This window comes from Falco biarmicus, chromosome 4 (assembly GCF_023638135.1).
Source record: "Falco biarmicus isolate bFalBia1 chromosome 4, bFalBia1.pri, whole genome shotgun sequence".
NCBI lineage: Eukaryota > Metazoa > Chordata > Aves > Falconiformes > Falconidae > Falco > Falco biarmicus.
Genome location: NC_079291.1, coordinates 88,187,421 through 88,207,886, shown reverse-complemented (window position 1 = coordinate 88,207,886; position 20,466 = coordinate 88,187,421). Strand labels below are relative to the sequence as shown.

General features: G+C 44.2%; 1 protein-coding gene and 1 long non-coding RNA gene across 2 annotated transcripts; one reads left to right on the top strand and one right to left on the bottom strand.

Moving 5' to 3' along the window:
- Positions 1 to 1,006: 1,006 nt before the first annotated feature.
- Positions 1,007 to 19,907, bottom strand: LOC130147239 (interleukin-9 receptor-like). Its single transcript, XM_056334095.1, has 9 exons — positions 11,741 to 19,907; positions 10,253 to 10,343; positions 9,771 to 9,879; positions 8,219 to 8,412; positions 7,377 to 7,513; positions 6,872 to 7,046; positions 6,516 to 6,630; positions 5,451 to 5,535; positions 1,007 to 4,987 (listed from the first exon to the last, which is right to left on the bottom strand). Exons 2-9 carry the CDS (start codon positions 10,329 to 10,331, stop codon positions 4,436 to 4,438), a joined length of 1,446 nt encoding a protein of 481 aa, XP_056190070.1. The 5' UTR covers positions 10,332 to 10,343; positions 11,741 to 19,907; the 3' UTR covers positions 1,007 to 4,435.
- On the top strand, positions 6,923 to 9,046 carry LOC130147240 (uncharacterized). Its single transcript, XR_008821173.1, has 2 exons — positions 6,923 to 7,053; positions 7,384 to 9,046. It is a non-coding gene; the product is annotated as an uncharacterized LOC130147240 (long non-coding RNA).
- Positions 19,908 to 20,466: the final 559 nt, after the last annotated feature.

Here is a 20,466-nt window from a genome sequence, read left to right as displayed (position 1 = left end):
TTCCTCAGAGCTGGTCTGAGATTTCCCAGCCAGGAAAGAATGCATCCTGTCTTATCCCTCCCACAGAACGCCGATTAAATAACTAACTTCATCCTTATCTCCAGCAGACAAAAAACTTCAGTTTGGTGGTAGCAGCAGCGCAGAGTTTTAGGACATGAAGGCAAGGTCAGTAATCTTCCAATGGCATATATGATCTTCAGCTGTTTAAAGAAGATAACCGGTATTAGGAATCAAAAAGCTGTATTACTTACGTGTTGGCACTGGTGCACCTACTCCTGTGGTATATTGAGCTGTGGGAACCACTGTGCAAGCTATTGAAAACCGTAATCTCGTTATAAAGATGGGTATCCACTTGTGCACACTGACACGAGGTGAGGCATGCTATTGATTTATGTGAAAGCGTTCCTAATTTTTTTTTCTCTAGTACTGTGAATCTCATTCTCAATTTATCTGTTGTCTGGTTTTGGATGTAAAAGTATGTTATGAAAAAGTCTTCACTAGGCTGTCCACATCAATGCCCTAATTCCTTTCTTCAACTAATGCTTTATTTAGACTTGCCTATGGCTTACAATTTTTTTCAGCATTTGGCAGACCGTGTTAGACAGAGATAATACAAAAGACAACTAACTCATTACTTGCATTGAGACAGCAATCACTGTTACTGCTATGCTCTGGCACTGCCTATACTAGGCTTCATGTGAATCAGCTTAGCTCAAAAAAACCACATTGTGTTGGGCCTGCAGTACCATATCAATATAAATATACTGCTTCTAGACAGAGGCAAATATCGCATAATACTGGGCTGTTGTGCATGCACATGATAATGTAGAGCTGATGCTATCACAGCAGTTTCTGCGCTGTGCTCCAATATGCACTGAAAATGGGAAGAATGTTGATCAAATCAATCTGTTCATCAGCCCTAAAATGGTAAGATTTGACACTGAGATTTGGGGTTTTCTCAATTAACTAGGGTCCTTGAGCATCAAAGAAGAAGCAATCCAAGTGCTGTAGTCCCGTGTTGCAATTTAATCCTTGGTTTACATGTTATTAAAAGCAAAGAAACAAAATCCCCTGTGCATTCATTTCCTTTCCTACCATAAAAAGAACATCCCCTCCTCTTTTCCAATTATGATCACCAGTACATAAATATCTATGTTGTCAAATATTATAGTTCTTGCTCTAGAACTGATAGTTTAAATCTCTGCAATTGATAAGCACCTCTGTCTACAGAATCACTGTGCCTCTAACAGGAGCAGATCTGCAGATTAGATTAAATTAGCGAACATTAAACAGATTATTTATCATTTTTGGTGTCTTTACTGGTTAGATGAGCGAACATGTGGATAGGTCTGTGAAAGAGCATATGCTCTGCTGAGGGGTGCTGGGAGACTCAAGGGACTATGTATGTCTGGAAAGGCCTGTGGTGATAGACTTCTGCAGCACAGGATTTCATGACTCACAGGAGCACATCGATACAGGAAAGATGGAGTGATAGGGCTGTGGAGCTATCAACAACAGCTCACATTGGGTACTTCATAAGATGGTGCTGCTCTAACCAACATTCTCTGTCCTTTGTTTACACAATGATCAAATTTAACAAAAAGTAAACTAAAAAGAGCAAGCTTGTTTCTCTTGTCTGTGGAATGACTCTCCTCCTATCTGCATACTTAACCAGGAAAAGATTTACGGCTTTATTTGGCCATTGACTAATGGCAGTCTCAGGAAAAAAGATTGCTTTCACAGGCTAGGCTCCTGCACCTTTGAGCGGGAGTTTGCAGATCAATGATCTTAAGGCCCTGAAGCTCAGGGCTGCAGGGAGTGGTTCAGCATGCCAAGCACCACTATTTGACACCTGCGTTTCACTGTGAGGCATTAGAAGCCATACTGTGAAGACAAGTCACCCTAACTGAGAGGGCACAACAGGCTGAGTGCTGTGTCTTAATGTGACTTGTTTGCTGCTCTTTCAAAATGAGTTTGCATCAGTGCTGCAGTACTTATACTGTTAAGAAACATGCAGTCTGATCTTCTTACCCCTCTTGAAATGAGCATGCAGATGACTAAACAGCAGAAGATGGAACAGAGATACAGCTTCTATCACTCATTACTGGTAACACAAATATTTCACCAGAGATATAGCTATTGGGTGGGCACTAACAGAACTATACTGGTGCTCACATGCTAGACACCATGGGATAAGCTCACCACGCTGATCCCCCTTGGCTTTATGAGCTGTAAAATATGTCTTCACTCAGGAGCCTTCTTATCCCTTTTTCTGTTGATGGTGGTAGCAGCAGTACTGGCTTAGTGCTTTAGTCTGCAAACTAGGGAGAGCATTTAGTTCTTCCGTCTCTTACTTATGTGATGTTTTCAAACCAACTTTTACTAATGATTAATATAGTTAATGTTTTCTAAAGTTCTTTCCAAACCTCTCAGACACTAACTTCTGAAAAATGGAAGTTTACATTATTCCTCTGTTTTATTTATTTCTGAATAATCATAGTGTGTTAGTTCTTTTACTTTAGTCACTTCAAGGAAAAAAAAAAACAAAAATACACCACCAAAATCCAAGACCAAAACTAAACCAAAATCTTTGTCACAGAACATTTTCAACTCCTTAGTGGCTTACAAGTATTACTTAAATATCTTTTGAAATTGTTTCCTCTGGCAAAACTGAACAGAAATAAAAGAAAGGGGAAAATACTGACTACTTTGTTCTGGTTGCAGATGGTACACAGAGCATGAACTTAGTAGTCCCAGGAAACGAAAGGCTTCAAATGCTTGACCAGAGCCCACGTTATGCCTCCTTCCTAGATAGTAGTTCTCTGTCTTCCACTGGAAGGATCCATCCTAGAATGGTTTGAGTTGGAAGGGACCTTAAAGACCATCTCGTTCCAAGCCCCTGCCACGGGCAGGGACACCTTCCACCAGACCAGGTTGCTCCAAGCCCCATCCAGCCTGGCCTTGAACACTGCCAGGGATGGGGCATCCTGTGGATGGGCAACTGTGCCAGTGCCTCACCACCCTCACAGTGAAGAGTTTCTTCCATCTAATCTAAATTTACCCTCTTCCAGTTTAAAGCCATTCCCCCTTGTCCTGTCCCTACATGTCCTTGTAAAAAGTCCCTCTCCAGCTTTCTTCTAAGACCCCTTTAGGTAGTGGAAGGCTGCTATAAGGTCTCCGCAGAGCCTTCTCCTCTCCAGGCTGAACAACTGCAACTCTCTCAGCCTGTCTTCATAGGAGAGGTGCTCCAGCCCTCTGATCATCTTCATGGTCTCCTCTTGACTTGCTCCAACAGGTCCGTGTTATTCTTATGCTGGGGGCCCAGAGCTGCAGGTAGGGTTTCACCAGAGCAGAGTAGAAGGGGAGGATCACCTCTCTCGACCTGCTGGTCACACTGCTTTTGATGCAGTCCTGGATACGGCTGGCTTTCTGGGCTGCAAGTACATACTGCTGGGTCACGTTGAGCTTCTCATCCACCAACACCCCCAAGTCCTTCTCCTCAGGGCTGCTCTCAATCCATTCTCAGCCCAGCCTGTATCTGTGCTTGAGATTGCCCTGACTCACATGCAGGACCTTGCACTTGGCCTTGTTGATCTTCATGAGGTTTGCACAGGCCCACCTCTCAAGCCTGTCAAGGTCCCTCTGGACAGCATCCCTTCCCTCCAGCATGTTGACTGCACCACACAGCTCAGTGCTGTCAGCAAACCTGCTCAGTCCCACTGCCTGTGTTGTCAACCAAGATATCAAACAGCACCAGTCCTGAGACCAACCCCTGGGTGATGCCACTTGTCACTGATCTCCACTTAGACATTGAGCCATTGACCACAGCCCTTTGAGTTTGACCAGCCAGCCAGTCCCCTTGTCCACTGAGCGGTCCATCTGTCAAATCCATGTCTTTCCAATTTAGAGACAAGAATGTTGTGTGAGATGGTGTCAAATATTTTGCACAAGTCCAGGCAGATGACATCAGTTGCTCTTCCTTTATCCACTAATGCTGTAACCCTGTTGTAGCAAGCCACCAAATTTTAAAATAAAGATGGCGTTTAAACTGTTGCTCAGTACATTGCAAACATTGTGGCTTCTGAGAGGCAGACAATTCCAGTAGCGCTTCCTGAAGAAAAACAGCAGGTCTGCTGCTGCAGCTAGGGGGTTGCTGGGTTTCTGCTGCTGCCAGGAAGTTGATTTAGGGAAGGGAATGGTCACGTGTCTCCTGAGGCTGCAGATGTTGCTGGAGTTGGGCCTTGCCATGCTTATAGGGGTAGAATTTGCAAGCTAGAGGAGTTGATCACAACCTTCTTTTGAAGTACAGAAATTGAGGATTTACCTAAAAATCATATATGTGTGTAATTGTCTGCATAGTTACCATTTAAGCCACTTGCGAAGACAGTGTTGGGAGGTGAGAGGACAGCAGAAGGATCTTTGTAGGCAGTATTCCTCAGGGAAGGTTACTCTGATCGTTCTGATGTTTGACAAGATTATTGCCATTGGAGAGCTTCAGTAGTTCAGCAGGAATCAGACCTCCTGTGGTATCATCGTCACACAAGGTACAATAGTCACTGCTGCTGAAGGACACACTTGCTATCTCTGAAGGCTCCTGAAGCATAAGGAAGTCACCCTTGCCATGCGCTGGGTGAGAGGGGTAATTCCTTCCCATGCTAGGGTTCTCAAGGTTGGTTTTAATTATTTCAGAGATTTTCGGGCCAACTGTATCATCAGCATGGGTTTGTGCAAACAACAGTCCTAGCCTCATTTCTATCTCTTCTGCTTTTACATACCTGCTGGGGACATACTGCTGGCTTGGACCTGAAGCAAATGCAGAGTTTTCTTCTGCAGCAACCAGATTTGTGCTTTCCATAGGTTTCAAGGATATCTGGGAAATCTGTTCTTGGATGTTGAGATCAGAAACTCCATCTGCAGTCACTTTGTTTGAGTTGCTGGCCTCTTCTTTTCCAAGCTGGCTACAAGCCTCATTAGGTCCAACCCAGTCCTAGTGAAAGTATCAGTAAGTTCAGGACATTTTGCTTAGAGTTGGAATTTTTTAAATAACTGTTCTTTCCCTATGGCTTTGGCATGATAATCCAGAGGTTTCATGCAAATCTACTGGGCAAAGTAATAGGATAGAGAATCTAGTGGCTAATTTCACGGAATATACTGCAAGCTGCTTGTATAGCTTTGGCTTTGCAAAGACAGGGTGCACCTTCCAAGTTCAGCATGGATTGGGAGTGAGTCACTGGAGGGGTTTTGTTTTAAGGAAAGAGAAGCTGGACAGAAGCTCTGGTGGTGCAGCTAGTATGTGGAGGCAGGAAACTGACAAACTAAATTCCCAGGAAGACCAGAACCATGTGTCAGTAACTTTGCTCAGGAGCTAGAATGATTAATCCCAGGAAAAAAAAAAAATCCTCCCCTCAAGAACTGAGGGTCATAAGAAAGAAATGAAACTTATTTCTTACCTTAAAATTCCCATTGTGCAAATTATAGAGCGGCTGAAAGAAAGCAGCTGGTGTGGGAATGTTAAAGCAGGACAGGCTTTTTGCCCTGAAGTGAGAAAACAACACTTAAAATAAATTAAAAACAAAACCTGACAATTTTTCCGTATTCTGTCTTGATGATATAGCACACTGATTAGATGAAAGCCCCACACTTATGTTAGAAAGATTGCAGAAGCCCATTTCATATGGTTTCTGACATCTTATGCAATTGTTTGTCTGCCTCCTGTGCATGCATTTAATGTTTCTAGCCTGAAGCAGAGTCTTCAAAGTTTCTGAGGAATGGTATGTGCCACAAACTCAGTACTAGTCTATTACTCATTATATGCACTGAGCTATTTATGCGCTTCTTTAGCAACTTATTTGATCTAAACCATTGTTTCTGGAGGTGTTTTAGAGAGTTCTAGTTTCATTACATTTAGACAGAGAAATTCTGCCAGACATCCTAGTCCCTTTACTAGGGTCTATCCTGTAAAAATATTTAATCATATGGACATCATGTATTCTGTTTCTCCAAGAGCGACATGTATATGGGGCATAATAATGTATGTCAAGGCAGAAGAGAGTAAGAGGTTTTACCTTTGCTCTGCCAGCATAAAAAATTGCTGAGATGGGTGAACCAAGATTCTAGAGACACTTTTTTCCCCTGTATGTCACAAGTGGCTTAACACCGACATCAGTTTAACCATGTTTGCAGATTGCTGGTACATGCAATTTTAATTTATCTACATGAAACTTAAAAAAAAATCCATGGGTTTAAATTTCTTTAACTGCAAAAGACCCTCAACCTTGAGCTTTAGCTAAGCTTGGGTGCCACAAAGACACTTTGGTTTCCTTAAGAATTGTGTAGTAGATCATTAACTATCATCAGCCAAGGAAACATGTCACGTCCCAAGATGTCAAAAGAGCTTTTGAAAATGATTGAGTCTGTGCAGCAGAAATAGGAAGCAAAAGGGATCTAAGGACATTTGATTTACCGTCTTCAGGGTGTGAAGATCAAGGCAAACTTACTGAACAACTGAAACATACCTTGAAGAAAACTTGCAGTTCCAAAATAAATAGAGTACAGTGCCAAAACTCAGAGGAATGAACAAGAACTGCATAGTTTTGGTATTTACATTCTTTTCAGACAGTTCTAGTACACCTAGGAAAAGAATCAGTACAAAAATAACAGATAGAAAGTCTGGAAGTCAGGATAGAATACCAAATAACCAAGCAATGCAAATGAAACAGGCTGCAAAAGACCTCAAGGAAAGTAATTTGGCTATGAAAGCTTGAATGAAGCTGGTTCTGATTTGAAAAGCTTCATTTTACCAGGTGTCTTCCTTTTTTTGGAACATGGACATGAAAAGACATGAATCAAGGTAAAACAACATTCTTTGTACCTGGTTTCTGAAACTCTGTTGTCTGGCTCCACTCGCTCCACTGACTATGGTATGAATCCTCATTTTCAGAAACTTTGCAGCGAACTCGTGCAACATAAACAATGCCACTGCGAAGCTCTGTGGCTTCAATTTCTATCTGTGGCAGTGAACTGGGTAGTGTCTTGTTCAATGCGACCTACAAAGTATTACAAAGAATTTCTGTTAACAAGGCTGGGCAAAGGGATGCTCTTTTAAATATTCTGGTTTTGTTTTCCCCCTTTACCAAATGCTCTTTTCTTGGATGCAAGAAGGGGGCGTGCATGATGGTGGATGATTCCTGAACGCAGGGTTCAGGAGAAGAAGATATATTGATCTTCAGTATGGATGTTTTATATAAAATCTTTCCGCCTTGATGTGGGAAACCAGGCCAGCTTAAACAGTCAGCTGCCAGAAGGCCCCGAGCTGAGTGGCAAGGCCATTGCGCCCAAAAAGCAAGGCAGTATCAGTGTGCGCCTCATCCACTTGCCTCCCAGGACATGCTGTACTCCTTATACTGCAACTCATATTGAAGAATGTCAACAAGGTACCACGGCACACTCCACCATATCTGACACTTGCTGGCAGTGACATTCCTCTGGATGTTCAAAGGTGGATCAAGTTTTACTGCAAATAGAGAAGTAGATTTTTTCATTATATTTGGGACATGAACACCACAGAAGGAGATGCATAATACTAGACTCACTAAAGTCTTGGAAGATAAAGCTGGGTCTGAAGAGTGATACTAAGACCAGCAATATACCAAATTAGCTTACAGGGTAGGTCAGAATAGCTACAGAACTGAGATAAATTACTGGTAACTCCAATAGCCCCTGGGGATAGTCCTGCAAGCAAACAACAACTCTGGATGTCACATTCTCCTCTTCCAACATACTACTGATGTAGACAGGCTCTGAGATTTTGCATACTAGAGCATTTCTCTGAAGTACTAGGCCATGGGACATTGAATTAGATCCACACCTTTGATTCCTCATTACTTCATTTCTTAGAAAAAAACCCCACCCAACTATAAAGGCAATCCAATTGTACATTATCCATGGCACAAGAAAACATGATGCAGATGAGAAATAAGATTGAAAGATGCTCCAGAGTCAGCCCTCTCTGAAGTCCTGGGAAACTCAGAACGAAGAAACACTGGGACTACATCCTGACTGATTAAGTCCACATAGTGCACTCTCCAGGGATGACTAGTCTGGCTTGTTTACATTATTTTCACTTGCTGTCTTTGAGACACCCTTTGTTAGCTTATCAGACCTACCACAAAGCTGCTAGGCAGAGCCTCAGCTCACAGCTGCCCTGGTTCATACTTACTGTGCTTGCGGGGATTGTACTCTGGAAAGGTAATGTATGTGTGATTATGTCCAAAGAAGTTGCCTTGGAGGGAGACTCTATAACCATCTGTTTCCAAGATCTGGCTCGCTAAATGGATTGTGCAGTGGTACTGATTCTGCATGTTCTCTCTGGCAGTCAGTTTGCAGCTGGCGTTGTGGCCCTTTGACCAGAGGCTAGAAGAATAAAAGGGCTGAAAGTTTCTTTTAAGTCATATGATTAAGTGCTTTTCAGTTTATGAAAGATGGGTGGGAGCTTAGTGCAGCACCACATTCTGGAAGTGCATGAACCTCTTCAGTGCAGACCGCAGAGAAAGCAATGCTAAAGCTGGCTGGACAGCCGGGCTGAAGAGGGAGGAAGGAGACACCTTCATAACCTCACTCTGAGAGCACCAGGCCTCCCAGGTGCTGCACGCAGAGCCCAGTACCTGCCCCTGAGCCCTCTGAAAGGGGGCTCCTGCGTGTTGCTGCCAGGAAAGCAGCTGGTATAGGGGGGTAGGAGTGGGTGGACAGTTAAAGTGCACAGCACAAAGCTAACAAGTTGTACGTTAAAGCCTCTTTCGCTATGAACACACCAGTACCGATGGCAAAACATGTCAGAGGTCGGTTTGTTGCTTGCTTGTTGTTGTTGTTTTGTTTTTTTTTAATATTCACAAGCTTCAGCACAGCGTAACAGGATGAATGACAGAAAACTTCATCTTGGGGAAATAGCTCCAAAGAACAGTCTTCTAATATTAAATTATCTAATGTAGCTGGTTGTTACCAAATTTTTCTTGGTGCATGTGACCCTGCAATAAACTGGGATACCACAGTTTATCAGCTTGGCGTTTTTTTATAGATATAAAATCCAGTATCATTAAGAGTTGGGCTATTTTTGACTTTACCTTACCAGAATGTATGAGGCATCTAATGTCAGCGTGGCTTTCCCTCCTGTAACAGTTCACTAGTTATTGGTAGTCACGGCAATGTTATTACATAATCTAAACATATTCACCCCAAATTAGCACATCACAATGCCTGGTGATAGGATAATAAGCAAACTATTCACCTCGTTCCTTCTGCTAGAGGAAAAATTATTCACATAATATTCTAAGACTGTTATTAAAGCTTATAACTCACTGGACTTTCAAAATCCTTTTGTGTATATATATTAAGTCATTTAGATTAAACCACTAGGGGTTAAATTTCTAGGCAACAAGAAGCTATTAGAAACTGATGAGGCAGCTTCATGTAGGGTGGGCTCTGGCAGTGCGCAGGTGGTGGGGAGCGGAGGCTGGGACTCGGCAATGCGGGGCCAGGGACCTGCCACACCGGACCCCGGCAGCACCTGCCGGGCTGTGGGCCCACAGCAGGCGAGAGGGAGCAGCTTCCAGGGCAGCCCAGGTACGGGGTGATGGGGCAGCAGAGCTAGCCGTGCCACAGGTGCCCTGCTGGGGGGGGGGCGAAGCCCACGGCCGGGGCCCCATCTGCTCCAGTGCTGTCCTGCCTGTGCCAGCGCCGGGGCTGCCACGGACGGCTCGGTGTGCGGCTCTTACTTGGTGAAGTGCAGGTGGAAAGGTCCATTGCCCGCAGGTTCCGACGTTGCCCACATGCAGCTCACGGTAGTCACATAGTTATTCAGGCAGCTCAAGCTGCCAGGGAGCTCTGCAGAGGAAGGAGACAGAGCTGCAGTCGGGTGTCACCTGTGGAGGCCTTGCTCGGTACTTCCTCTAGCAACACCTCATCTGTCCTTCCTCAAAATGTTCTTCCTCTCTTGTACCACACTTCACTGCACGAGATGAGTCTAAGACCTGAGGGCAGGAACCTTGGGCAGTGGCTACATGTTTCTGCTGCCCAGCTTGACCAGTATGTGCTCAGCTCCACAGGCCTGGCATTGCCAGCCAGCTGTACTGGTCCCCAGGACCTGGGAAAGGGCAGTCGCAAGATCTTGCGCTGCATACTTCAGGGGCTGTGGATGAAAAACAAGCACATGCACGTGCCTCTTCCCACAGTGGACCTGTTCCAGATCTCCTCTTACCTCTCTCTCCTCCTCCACCAAAGAGCAGCACAGCAGTAACGCACAGCTGGAGGCCCAGCTGCCGCACATCTCCTCCCATCCCAGGCAGTATCTAAAATAGAACAAGTGTTAGAAGCAGTTTTGTTCGTATTTGTACCAGCAGGTTGAAGCTTTAGCTACATGCTTCTGCCAGCTCTGACACAAGCTGACCCTGACTGTCAGATGGGGCACCAATTCCGCTATACTGTTTCTTCTATAGGAGCTGCTCTCATGGCAGTAAGTAGTACTTCGCATAGGAACCCAAAGCACCAGCTGCCTGAAAGGAAATCTTTCATTCCAGCCATTTGATCAGGGGTGTGGGAGCATTCCATCTTTCCTTCCTTCTTGCACCTTTAGGCATATGGTTTATGTCAATTTAAGAGCAGCAGAGAGCCACAGTCGGTTGGAACGTTCATGTTTCCCTGTATCCTCTTTCTGACAGTAACCAAAACCAGATGCTTAGAGAAAACCATAGCAACAGAGGAAGCATAGATGTTTTTCCCTGAGAACACTTTCAGCCTCCAGACGTTTGTAGCTCAGGGGCCTCCTGGACCAGACATAATTTCTGCAGATTGAAGGCTTCTATAGATTTTTCTCTCATGAGCTTGACCATCAGCAGTAGTCATCTGCTGAAAGCCACCTACACCACAAACACTGCTGCCTGCCTTCAACGAAGTGGGGTTTTTTTGTTTGGTTTTTGGGGGGGGTTTTTTGAGTAACTGGTCTGCTGCACCTTCCCTTTCTCTTCACTAGAGGAACACGTGCTTGACTCACCGGTGTCACAAAACTTTCGAGGGAACCTTTCCTTCAAGCCACTTGGAGTTGTCCTGAACTAGTGTGAAAAGGTTCCAGTTCAGGAGCAAAAGCTGGGATAGAAATGGGTGTTCTACCCTACACATTTTTTGTTTTAGAAATTCACCCATTTCATATCTGAACAAAACTAAGACCTGTCATATTTTTCCCTCTCTCAAACACACACACACACACACGAGAAGCTACAATTCCAGGCAGATAACCAAGTTGCTTATCTGCAGTGTGGGAATCTTGGGATCATTTTTCCTTCCCCTAAGTACTTCCTTGCCATAAAAGAAAACTCCCAAAGGCAGAAGCAGAAGGAACAGCTGATATACTCCTGGTCAAAGCCCTCACCAGGTATGTAGAATACTTAGGGCCACTTAGGTTCATTACCCCAACTTACTGAAGGGTTGTATAAGGATATTTGAAGTGTATCCTTTGCAATACAGAATGTTATCTCTCTACAAGGTTATGCTGGACTCTCTTTTTATTCAGAAATTCCATTCTGTGAATTCTTTCCTGATTAAGTTTTCATTTAAGATGGTACTTTTTATGACAAAGTTTCTGATTTCATGATTTTCCAGCAAAGTTTAATATGAAGAATCCTGACCTGATCTACTCAGGGATAGATGGTGTTTTTTTAAGATGCTTCCGGTTTGCAATATTTACTGTTACCTTAATGCAGCAAACAAGCCCAGCACCTCCGCAGGTAGTGTGCTGCTTTAAGGAGCCCACGACTCAGCCTGGAACCCAGAAAACACGGAATAAGTTTGTAGGCAGAGACTGCTAATAAGTACAGACTAAAACAGTCACTTGCAAATTAAAAAAATATTGGAGCAAAAGTGTTTGTGCTGCTTGCCCAGCATGGACACTGAACTGAGCTCTAGGGCTGGGGTAACGAGAAGCTGTGAGAAATGTTCTGTCTTGAAGGAGCTTGGCTTAGTTATTGCAAAAAGAAAAAACCCCTGGCAAATTTTGGTTGTTACAAGCTCTCTTTCAGAAGCTGGGGAAAAGGGAGAGAGAAGCGTCAGGATAGAAAACCCAACAAGTATGGCATTAGCACAGGGCCGAATGGGTACAGCCTGGCTATAGAATAAGGTCGTGGTTTCTACCCAACAAAGGGTCTGAAGCAGTTTTGAATAAGAGCAAGTGAGAAAGAGCCTACACTTAGCAAGGGTTGTGGTATTTCAATCATTAGGATTGTCTTCCTGAAGGGATTTAAGCAATCTGGTGGCTACAGCAGCAGGAGCTGGACTCCATGACCAAGAGTATTCTTCCAGTCCCAGATTTCACAAAGGTGGACAGCAGCATCCACGTATCAACCTCTTTCCTGTAATTATGCCTGCTTGTGGTGTCCCTTTTCTGAATTAAATAGTAAAATAATTACAGCATTTCAGAAACTGATCAAGAGAAAAGGAATCTTTCTGGCTTCCACTTCACCACCTCTTCATCTATGGGTTTTGGTAAATATCCTGTTTTGCTGCAGACCTTCAGAGCAGGGGTTGTCAAGAGGAAGTGTCACCATTAGCTGATTTTAGCTGAGAGAGGCTGGGAGGCATGAAGTCTCTCCTCTGCTTATCATTCTAATCAGGGTTGCATATGATCCCTGTGACAGATACAGTAAGGCTGACTAAATATGAAATAGAGTGAGCTGCCTTAAGTAGAATGATACATGTGCCCACAAGAACTTGTTCAGTCACACAAACAAACATAGGTCAAGATAACTAAACCACGCTACAACATTTCCAGGTAATTGCTACTAGTTTGATAACACACCCACCCCAAGTTCTTTGTTCAGTTCTGCAATGTTTTAAACGTGTCAGACATTTCCTGGCTTTCCAGCTCACCTGGAAACAAATGCAGCATGTTTAAAAGCAAATCTTTGTGTTAGAAGCCTTGAACATTAGTCACAAGTAGATCATAGAACACTACATTCCAAAAGGCTTACCAGAAAATGGTTTGGGGAAATAGCGCATAACCAGCTGAACAAGATTCTGCAGTACATTAATGCAATTAAAGGAGCTAACACAGGACTGTGGATACATATCAATTAAAATAAATGTTATTGCAGCTACATGTAGCATTTGTAACACCATTATTAGTTCATTCCTTCTGTTGCGTTCCACACTTTAAACAAAAAGTTGCTGAAAAGATGAAAATGGTTCTGAAAAGGGCTATAAGAATTATTTAATCCTGGATAACTTTCCTCAGAAATGAACAATTAAAGACAACTAAATATCTTTGATTAACCAAAGGAAAGGCTAAGTAGTAATTTCAAACCACTTGTGATGTATCTTACATGGGAAGAAGATTACAGGTAAAAATATTTTATTTTTTCTTCTTCTTCTTCTTCTTCTTTTCTAAATCTACCAGAAAAAGATAGAAAGAATCCAGTAGTTGGACACTGAAGGTAGATGCAGTTAGACAGAAACAAAGTGCAGAATCTGTACAAAGGGGAACTACCTTTATTGCTGGAACCTCTCGCCTAAACATGATCCAAGACATGTAGTACATAAATCTTGGTAAGGTATCTAAAAAACCAAAACCCCCAATTCTTAGCTCTGATGGCACTGCAGTGCTAGCTGCAACAGCACTATCACAGCAGCTGGGGGACTGGAAGACAAATCTACTTCCTAGCCAGCCTGCTTGATGCTTTTTTTTTTTTTTTTTTTTTGTACTAATGTCCAGTTTCTGCAACAGTGCTGAGTTGTGGGTGAAGGCAGAAAAGCCCTGTGAAAACTGTAGATGTGGGAGGTGTCAGAGGAAGTGAGAAGAGCCACCTTCACTCTACAGGAAAGAAAGGGACCAAACGTCGGAGCGAAAGCCCCGAAAAGTTATACCAGGCATGCTGCTGCCAGTCCAGGCGTTGGCTTAGCACTGAAAGCTGACCGGTGACCTCAGGTTCCCAAGCTGTCTCAAGCTGGTTGCAATGGTGTTTCCATCCTCTCTGTACATTTCCAGCGCAGAGCTCTTCTGCTCGAGGAAATGGGGCCTTGCAGCCACACCTTTCCCCTCCCCTCCTGTGGTTCCATCAGCTCCCTCCATTTCCCAAGAGTAATTTCAAGTCATTTTAACCAGAATTTATACAACACATTTTCTAAATGCTCTCAACTGCTGATCAACAGAAAGACAGGTGATTGCAGATTTCTGGTAATACAAATGGGTATAGCAATAGCAGTCATTCAAAGTTCTGGCTAACCCCAGACGACCTTTGCTTTTAAGAATTTCTAGGGTAAAATGAATTATTTTATATATATCCCCCTGAAAGGGGAAGTAATACAAGAAGGTGACAGCACAGTCTCAGCATGTGGGTAGCCTAGATATCATCTGGGTTTTAGCAAAGCAGAGCTTTGTGGAGACTTGGAGCGAGATTAAGGTAGCTCAAGAGAATTGCAGGCAGCACCTTCGGTGTGTAAGTAGTATGGAGGAAGGTTAGGAGGAGCTGATTTGGTGAGTGGGAGGTGGAAGCTGGCTTCATAGAAAGAGTTGACGTCTTGATAGGGAAGTGAGAGATGACAAGAGGACAAGGAGAGGCTGTCAGTGACTTTGAAAGTGGGGACAAGAAGCTTATATTTGATGTGACAAAGAAGAGAAAGAAGAATTATGCAGAGAAATTTAATGGGATCAAAGTGACAGACACAAAAAAGGACCTTTGCATCTCCAACATTTGGATGACTACAAGTAAGACAAGATCAGCTTTACAAAGGCCTGATAAAACATGAAACTGAAGTGTCATACTAGAGCATGAGCAGGGATTTTCACATGTGCGAAAATTCTTCAACATGCCCGAGTACCCTTTGATACATGTAGTGATACTAAATGCCAGCCCACAGCAGCCAGCCAGGACTCCTAGGTTCTATCCCACCTCTGCCATCAGCTTTTATATAGAATAGATTGTTTCATCAGTGCAGTTTTTCTTGTTGCAGCTCGCTTGTGAGGTCTGCTATGCCCACCTAAAATTCTCAGAGGAAGTCAGAAGCTTCAGGTTTTGATTTGGCAGTGTCTCCGAGCTGTTCCAAAACGTGCTCTGCTTGCTCTCCCTCTCACAGCAAGATGCAATTAGTGGTGCACAGTGGGAGCAGGCACAGCAGACACAGACCCTCAGACACTCTGTTCCCATTCCCGACATCTTAACAATTAGTCATAAGTGACCTGCTCTCCCTTGGCCATAATTCCTTCCTTTGCTTAAATCTCTCCCAGAGGCAGCACCAACAGGCTCTAAAGAAAGGCAGGACACTGACTCACACCTGTGAGGTCCAGCATGACGGACAATAGTGTGTCTGTACCAAGATGCACATCCCTCCGTCTGTTAAGGTTAGCCCCAAGTGCACGTACTCCAGAGTGATCCATTGTGCACTAAGTGTGATTGTTTGTCAAGGACACTCCTTCAGCCATCCTTGCCTACAAGAAAATATTTTGTAGGTTCTTTAAGAACAATTAATAAAAGACTATCTACCTCTGGAATACCTAGGCCCCTAAGCACGTCTGACAAAGCATGTCAAGTGCACATGGTAGACTCACATGATCAGCATGTGAACGGCTGGAGAATAAGGAAAAAGTACCAAGATTCCCTTATCTGAACAGATTATCAGAGAGAAGCCCATGTAACCAGTCTTTTTCTCCGTTCATCTTTGCGTAGCCATTTTTCCACAATCTGATGCTCATGAACTGCTACGTACTTTTGCATTTGACAGACTTGGGATCCCAGAGGCTGAAAAAAACCTGCTACAAAGGATGACTAAAGCAACAAAGTGATATTCATACAGACACGCACACATAAAATATATGTATATACATGTATTTACATGCGTTAAAAAAGCATATTTTTGTCTGCACAGTCCCAAACACTGGGATCTATTTCAGTCAGATTCATTTACACTGATCTCTCTCAGTCAAAGAGGAGCACATGAAAATCATTTGTTCAAGATGGTGCTTCCTTCTAGCGCAATCTGTACCAGAATGAACGTAACAGTGTGGGTTTGTGCTCAGCAGACTAGCAGGACAAAAGCGCAAAGACCCTTCTGGTGATTTTATTGCTCTAGGTTCCTAGCACAAGAAACAATATAGAATTCCACATCTAGGTAAAGAAATTATTTTTCAATATCTTAGCTCAGTAGATTTATCCTATCATTATTTACTGTGACGCATAGCACAGAAATATGTTAAACTGTCTTACCAGCTCAAAGGAAACTTCACTTTATGCACTGCTTCTATCCCTTGATAGTTAGGTTGTGTGGTTTGATGATCAGGCAGTAGCAGCAGCAGCATAATAAAGCAGAGCTTACTGTGCCCGATTTTAAAGATAATCTCAAGAACCAATGAAAAACTGTTCAGATCATCAGATTGAGTTCAAGTAGCTGCATCTGCAATTACTCATGAGTGATGGAGAAACGGAGGAATTTCTGTTAAAGAGTTAACACTTTAAAAGCCAAGTAATTTGCTGAATATGAAAGTACCTTCTTGCAACATTTATATAAAAAAGGCAAACAGAAGAGCTCCCTAAGTGACTTAAAGCCATCTCCTAGCCCTATCTGGATGTGAGGAGAGACTGATTCCACCCACGGCCTCTCCCAGCTGTGCTCAGACACCCGAGGCATCCCTGAGCTGCCCTGTCCTGTACTTCCTCCACGGGCTGCTGCTGCACCGTGCTCAAAGGGGAGCTCTGGAAGCAGAGGCAAACAAGCCCCACAGTGCTTCCATGCCCAAATCCTGGAGTGTGTAAGGCACAGATCTTTCCATACCCAGCTCCAACACTGCAGGGGTAGTGTTACCATCAGGGTCCATCAAGTCAGTCACACGCGCAGGTCTAGTGGCAGAGAACGGGAGAGAGGCAGGCAAAGCACAGGCTGAACAACAGTCCACCAGCATCAGCTTTAGGGCCAAAAGACAGGAAGACAGGGCCCATGCAGGAATGAAGACAGACATTTCCAAACTGGTACTACAGACTGAGATACGCTGCTTCTCCCAACACCTCCTTTTGGGCCTTCCCCATCCAGTAAGACTTCTCCCAACTCCCACGAGGCCTCAGTTACCTGTCTAAATGGGTATGACACATAACTTATGGTTACCACAATCCTGGACAGGAGCAGAAACAGAAAGCTCCTAAAATGCAGGCAGCCTTCAGAGTATCATGTAAGTAATACTTGCTGCCTCAGAGCTGTCCAGATGCCTGAGCTGCCTGCTGCAGGAGCAAACATCTAGTCTCATGTAGAGACAAATTATACCCCTGCACCTTCCCAGCCTACTGCCACAGGCCACCATAAAGATGCCACGGCCATGTAAGACCCACAGCTTTTACCATGTTCTGCCTACAGGGCAGACAGGAAAAAAAAATTCAGTAAAAGAGTTCAGCAGCAGTTTTGCTCAAATGGCAAAGCACAAACTTCTTTTCCCAGTTTCCTTTCATATGACTGTTCCAAAATACAGAGCAGTATGCCAGACAAGAACACCACAGCTGTCTGCAAGTTGCCTTTTTTCATGCTTCCCCCCTACCCCAAGTGCCACTCAGCCCAAAGGCCATTAACAGAACTTCTGCTCTCCAAAGGCCACCAGATCCTTCTTTCATGTTTTCTAGGAACCATAGAACCCGTTCACACCTGTCCGGCAATTAGCTTCCATGAGGTGAACATTGTTTCTCAACAGATGATTTGCTTTAAGTTGCATCTACCTTAAGTTTTTGTTTGCTTGTTTTGTTTTTTGGGTTTTGGTTGGTTGGTTGGGGTGATTTGTTTTTTCCCCCAAAGTGCTCCATTTGGATAGACACCCGCTGTTTGTCTACTGTCAACCCTGGACTGAATGCATATGCTTTACTATCTCCTCTGGCTATGGCTCACTACAGAGGCGAACACAGTAAGGGACAGAAGCATCCCATTACAGTAGAAGCTACTGGGACATGCAGCACTTGCTGTGTTTGTGCTGCATTCCTTGGCTTGTACAATGATGCACATTTTTGAGCCTATACAGACTCAGACTCATATAGACTGGGATTTCTGTGTCTACCTGCTTCAGTGCTTGGCTAGTGAACACATTGTTAGTCCATCAGAGTGGATGATCTGTGCTATAATCCAAGACCACTTCTGTATTCCAACCATGCTGTCACTCAAGAATCTGTGAGATCTGACCTCCCTCCTGTCCTCTGCTCATCAAGTCCCCCAGTAAAAGGACACCGTTCTGGTCACTGCAACACCTTAAGTCCACTATCATGTCCCTGACTGTTGTGAATACTGCACAAAGCACAGCAGACCACAGCCATCTAAAGCCTTTGTCCACATGGGTGGTGCTGCTGGCATCTTCTTACTACCTCATTCCACTGCTCAGTGCGTGACTAACCTCACCTTGGCAAGGTGGCTAAAGCCACCGCTCCTGCTGTGTGCTCAGGTAACCAGGCGATCTAAGCAGACTCCTCCGCAGTAAAGGGCTTAAGCAGCATATTGCAAACTCTGTTCTTTTAAGCAGGCTGCTTGGCCAAGCACTTAAACATCAAATGCCTTTACCACGCTCATGATCATAAACAACGCAATCACAACTCCTTCCTGTGCTTCACGTGGCTATTCAGGAATCTGCCGTGGTGGGCTACTGTGAGTAAGGCCTTTAGAGACGGCTTGTTTGAAAGCTGCGGAGGCCTCCCAAAAACTGACAAAATACGACTTGCAATACTACCAACAGCCCTAGCATTCCTGGGGAAACACAGTTTTTCTAAATTAGATATTGCTAGGTCAGGGACATTTGCAGTTTGCTCCTGGGAGCCACAGAAAAAAAGCCCACCTCAAACCCCTCCACATTCACAGTATCAACAACTCATTGGCCAGAAGCTTAATGGTTACGGCTTACTTCAAAGGGAACAGTTGCCCTTATTTTAATATCCTTACAGCACATATCAAAGCGAGCTCTTCTCTGCCCGTGAAGTCTGCCTCCGATGGTGACCGGAGGCAGCTTCTAGCCCAGAGTAGCACCAAACCACCACCTACCAGCTGCGCAGCGAGGTAGTGTTGCAGTAACAGGAACAGCTCCTCCTGGGAGGAGCAGTCCTGGGGCCAACCATGCTAACAGAAACGAGGAGTGCACAGAACCGAGATGCAAAGGCCCTAGAAAGAGAGGCAGGTTTTCCCTCCTCCCTTAAGCAGCCTGGGGCCAGTTACCACAATGTTGTTTCTGAAGCGCAAATAGCTGCAAGCTGAAGCTGCAGAAGACTCTGCTACAAACTACCAGTGATGCTTTTGCCCAGTGCACACTTGTAGACATGAGCACGATGCAATCAGCCCTTGTCAGACAGTGCGGGGCAGGCTCAGCTCATAGGGAAGGGAGTGGAGCCGGCCCGATCCTGTGCTCCCTCGGGGAGGGCATGCAGGGTACTTGCGACACAGAAGGAAGGATGCATAACCACGCTAAGACAACACCCTCCATGACTTATCACAGAAGATGGCAAGAAAAATTAAAAAAAAGGAAGGAACCAAAAAGCTGGTATCTTGGAGCAGTGCCTAGGAAGCCTCTGAGCTAGGGGTATACTGAAGGAGTAATAACAACATGGACAAAGCTAAGCCCTGTAGGTTCAAAACCAATGCAGCAGAGACCACGGCTGTTCTAACAATCAAACCAGGGGTGTGGATGCACAAAAAACCTCCCCAGCACTCACCTGTGAGAGAAGCAGCCTCTCTTCATTACAGTGCTCCCTCGTTTAGGGAGCTGTGGGGTTGGCTAAAGTCTTGGGCAAGAGATGGGGGAGAGGGAAGAGAGTTTTTTGGTATCACAGCAACAACAGATTGTTACTGCACTGGAAACATACATCATTCACCAAAAGGTTCTCTCAGTATAAGATCTTCTGGAGCCAAGCAGCCCATGGGTTAATAGCACTGTGCCTACATAAGATGTAGGTCTTCACCTTCAATATCAGCATTACAGTAACTTTTAAAGACAATTATCCTAAACAGAGATGTCAGAGGGAAACATATTCACAGTTACAGTGCAAATAGCAGTTTCGTGGTTGGCTTTATTGGCTAGCAGAAACCACTCAAAATTTGTGCTACTGACCTGTTAACTGCAGCAGACCAGGTCCAAGGCAGAAGATGGAGTTGCAGGCACATCCAGGTAGCAACAACATTTTTGAAATTCCTGCATGTTCTAAAAGTCACTCAATGTTTCAGTGAAAGTGCTTGGAAAATGCTGGAAAAGATGCTAATTCAGTAGAAAGCCCTAGTAGCAAGAGTTTGCCTGAAATTATATGTGTTTTGAAGACTTTTCACTTCCAGACTCCACCTGCAAAGGCAAAGTCTTTCTGAAACCCGAGTTGTTTGGTCTCTTGGATGCACAGTCCTGTGATGATTATAGGAGAAATTGGTTTTGATCATACCCCATGGACAGGGCTAGGACTCTACAAAATTAACAAACTGTTACAGCTGGGCTTA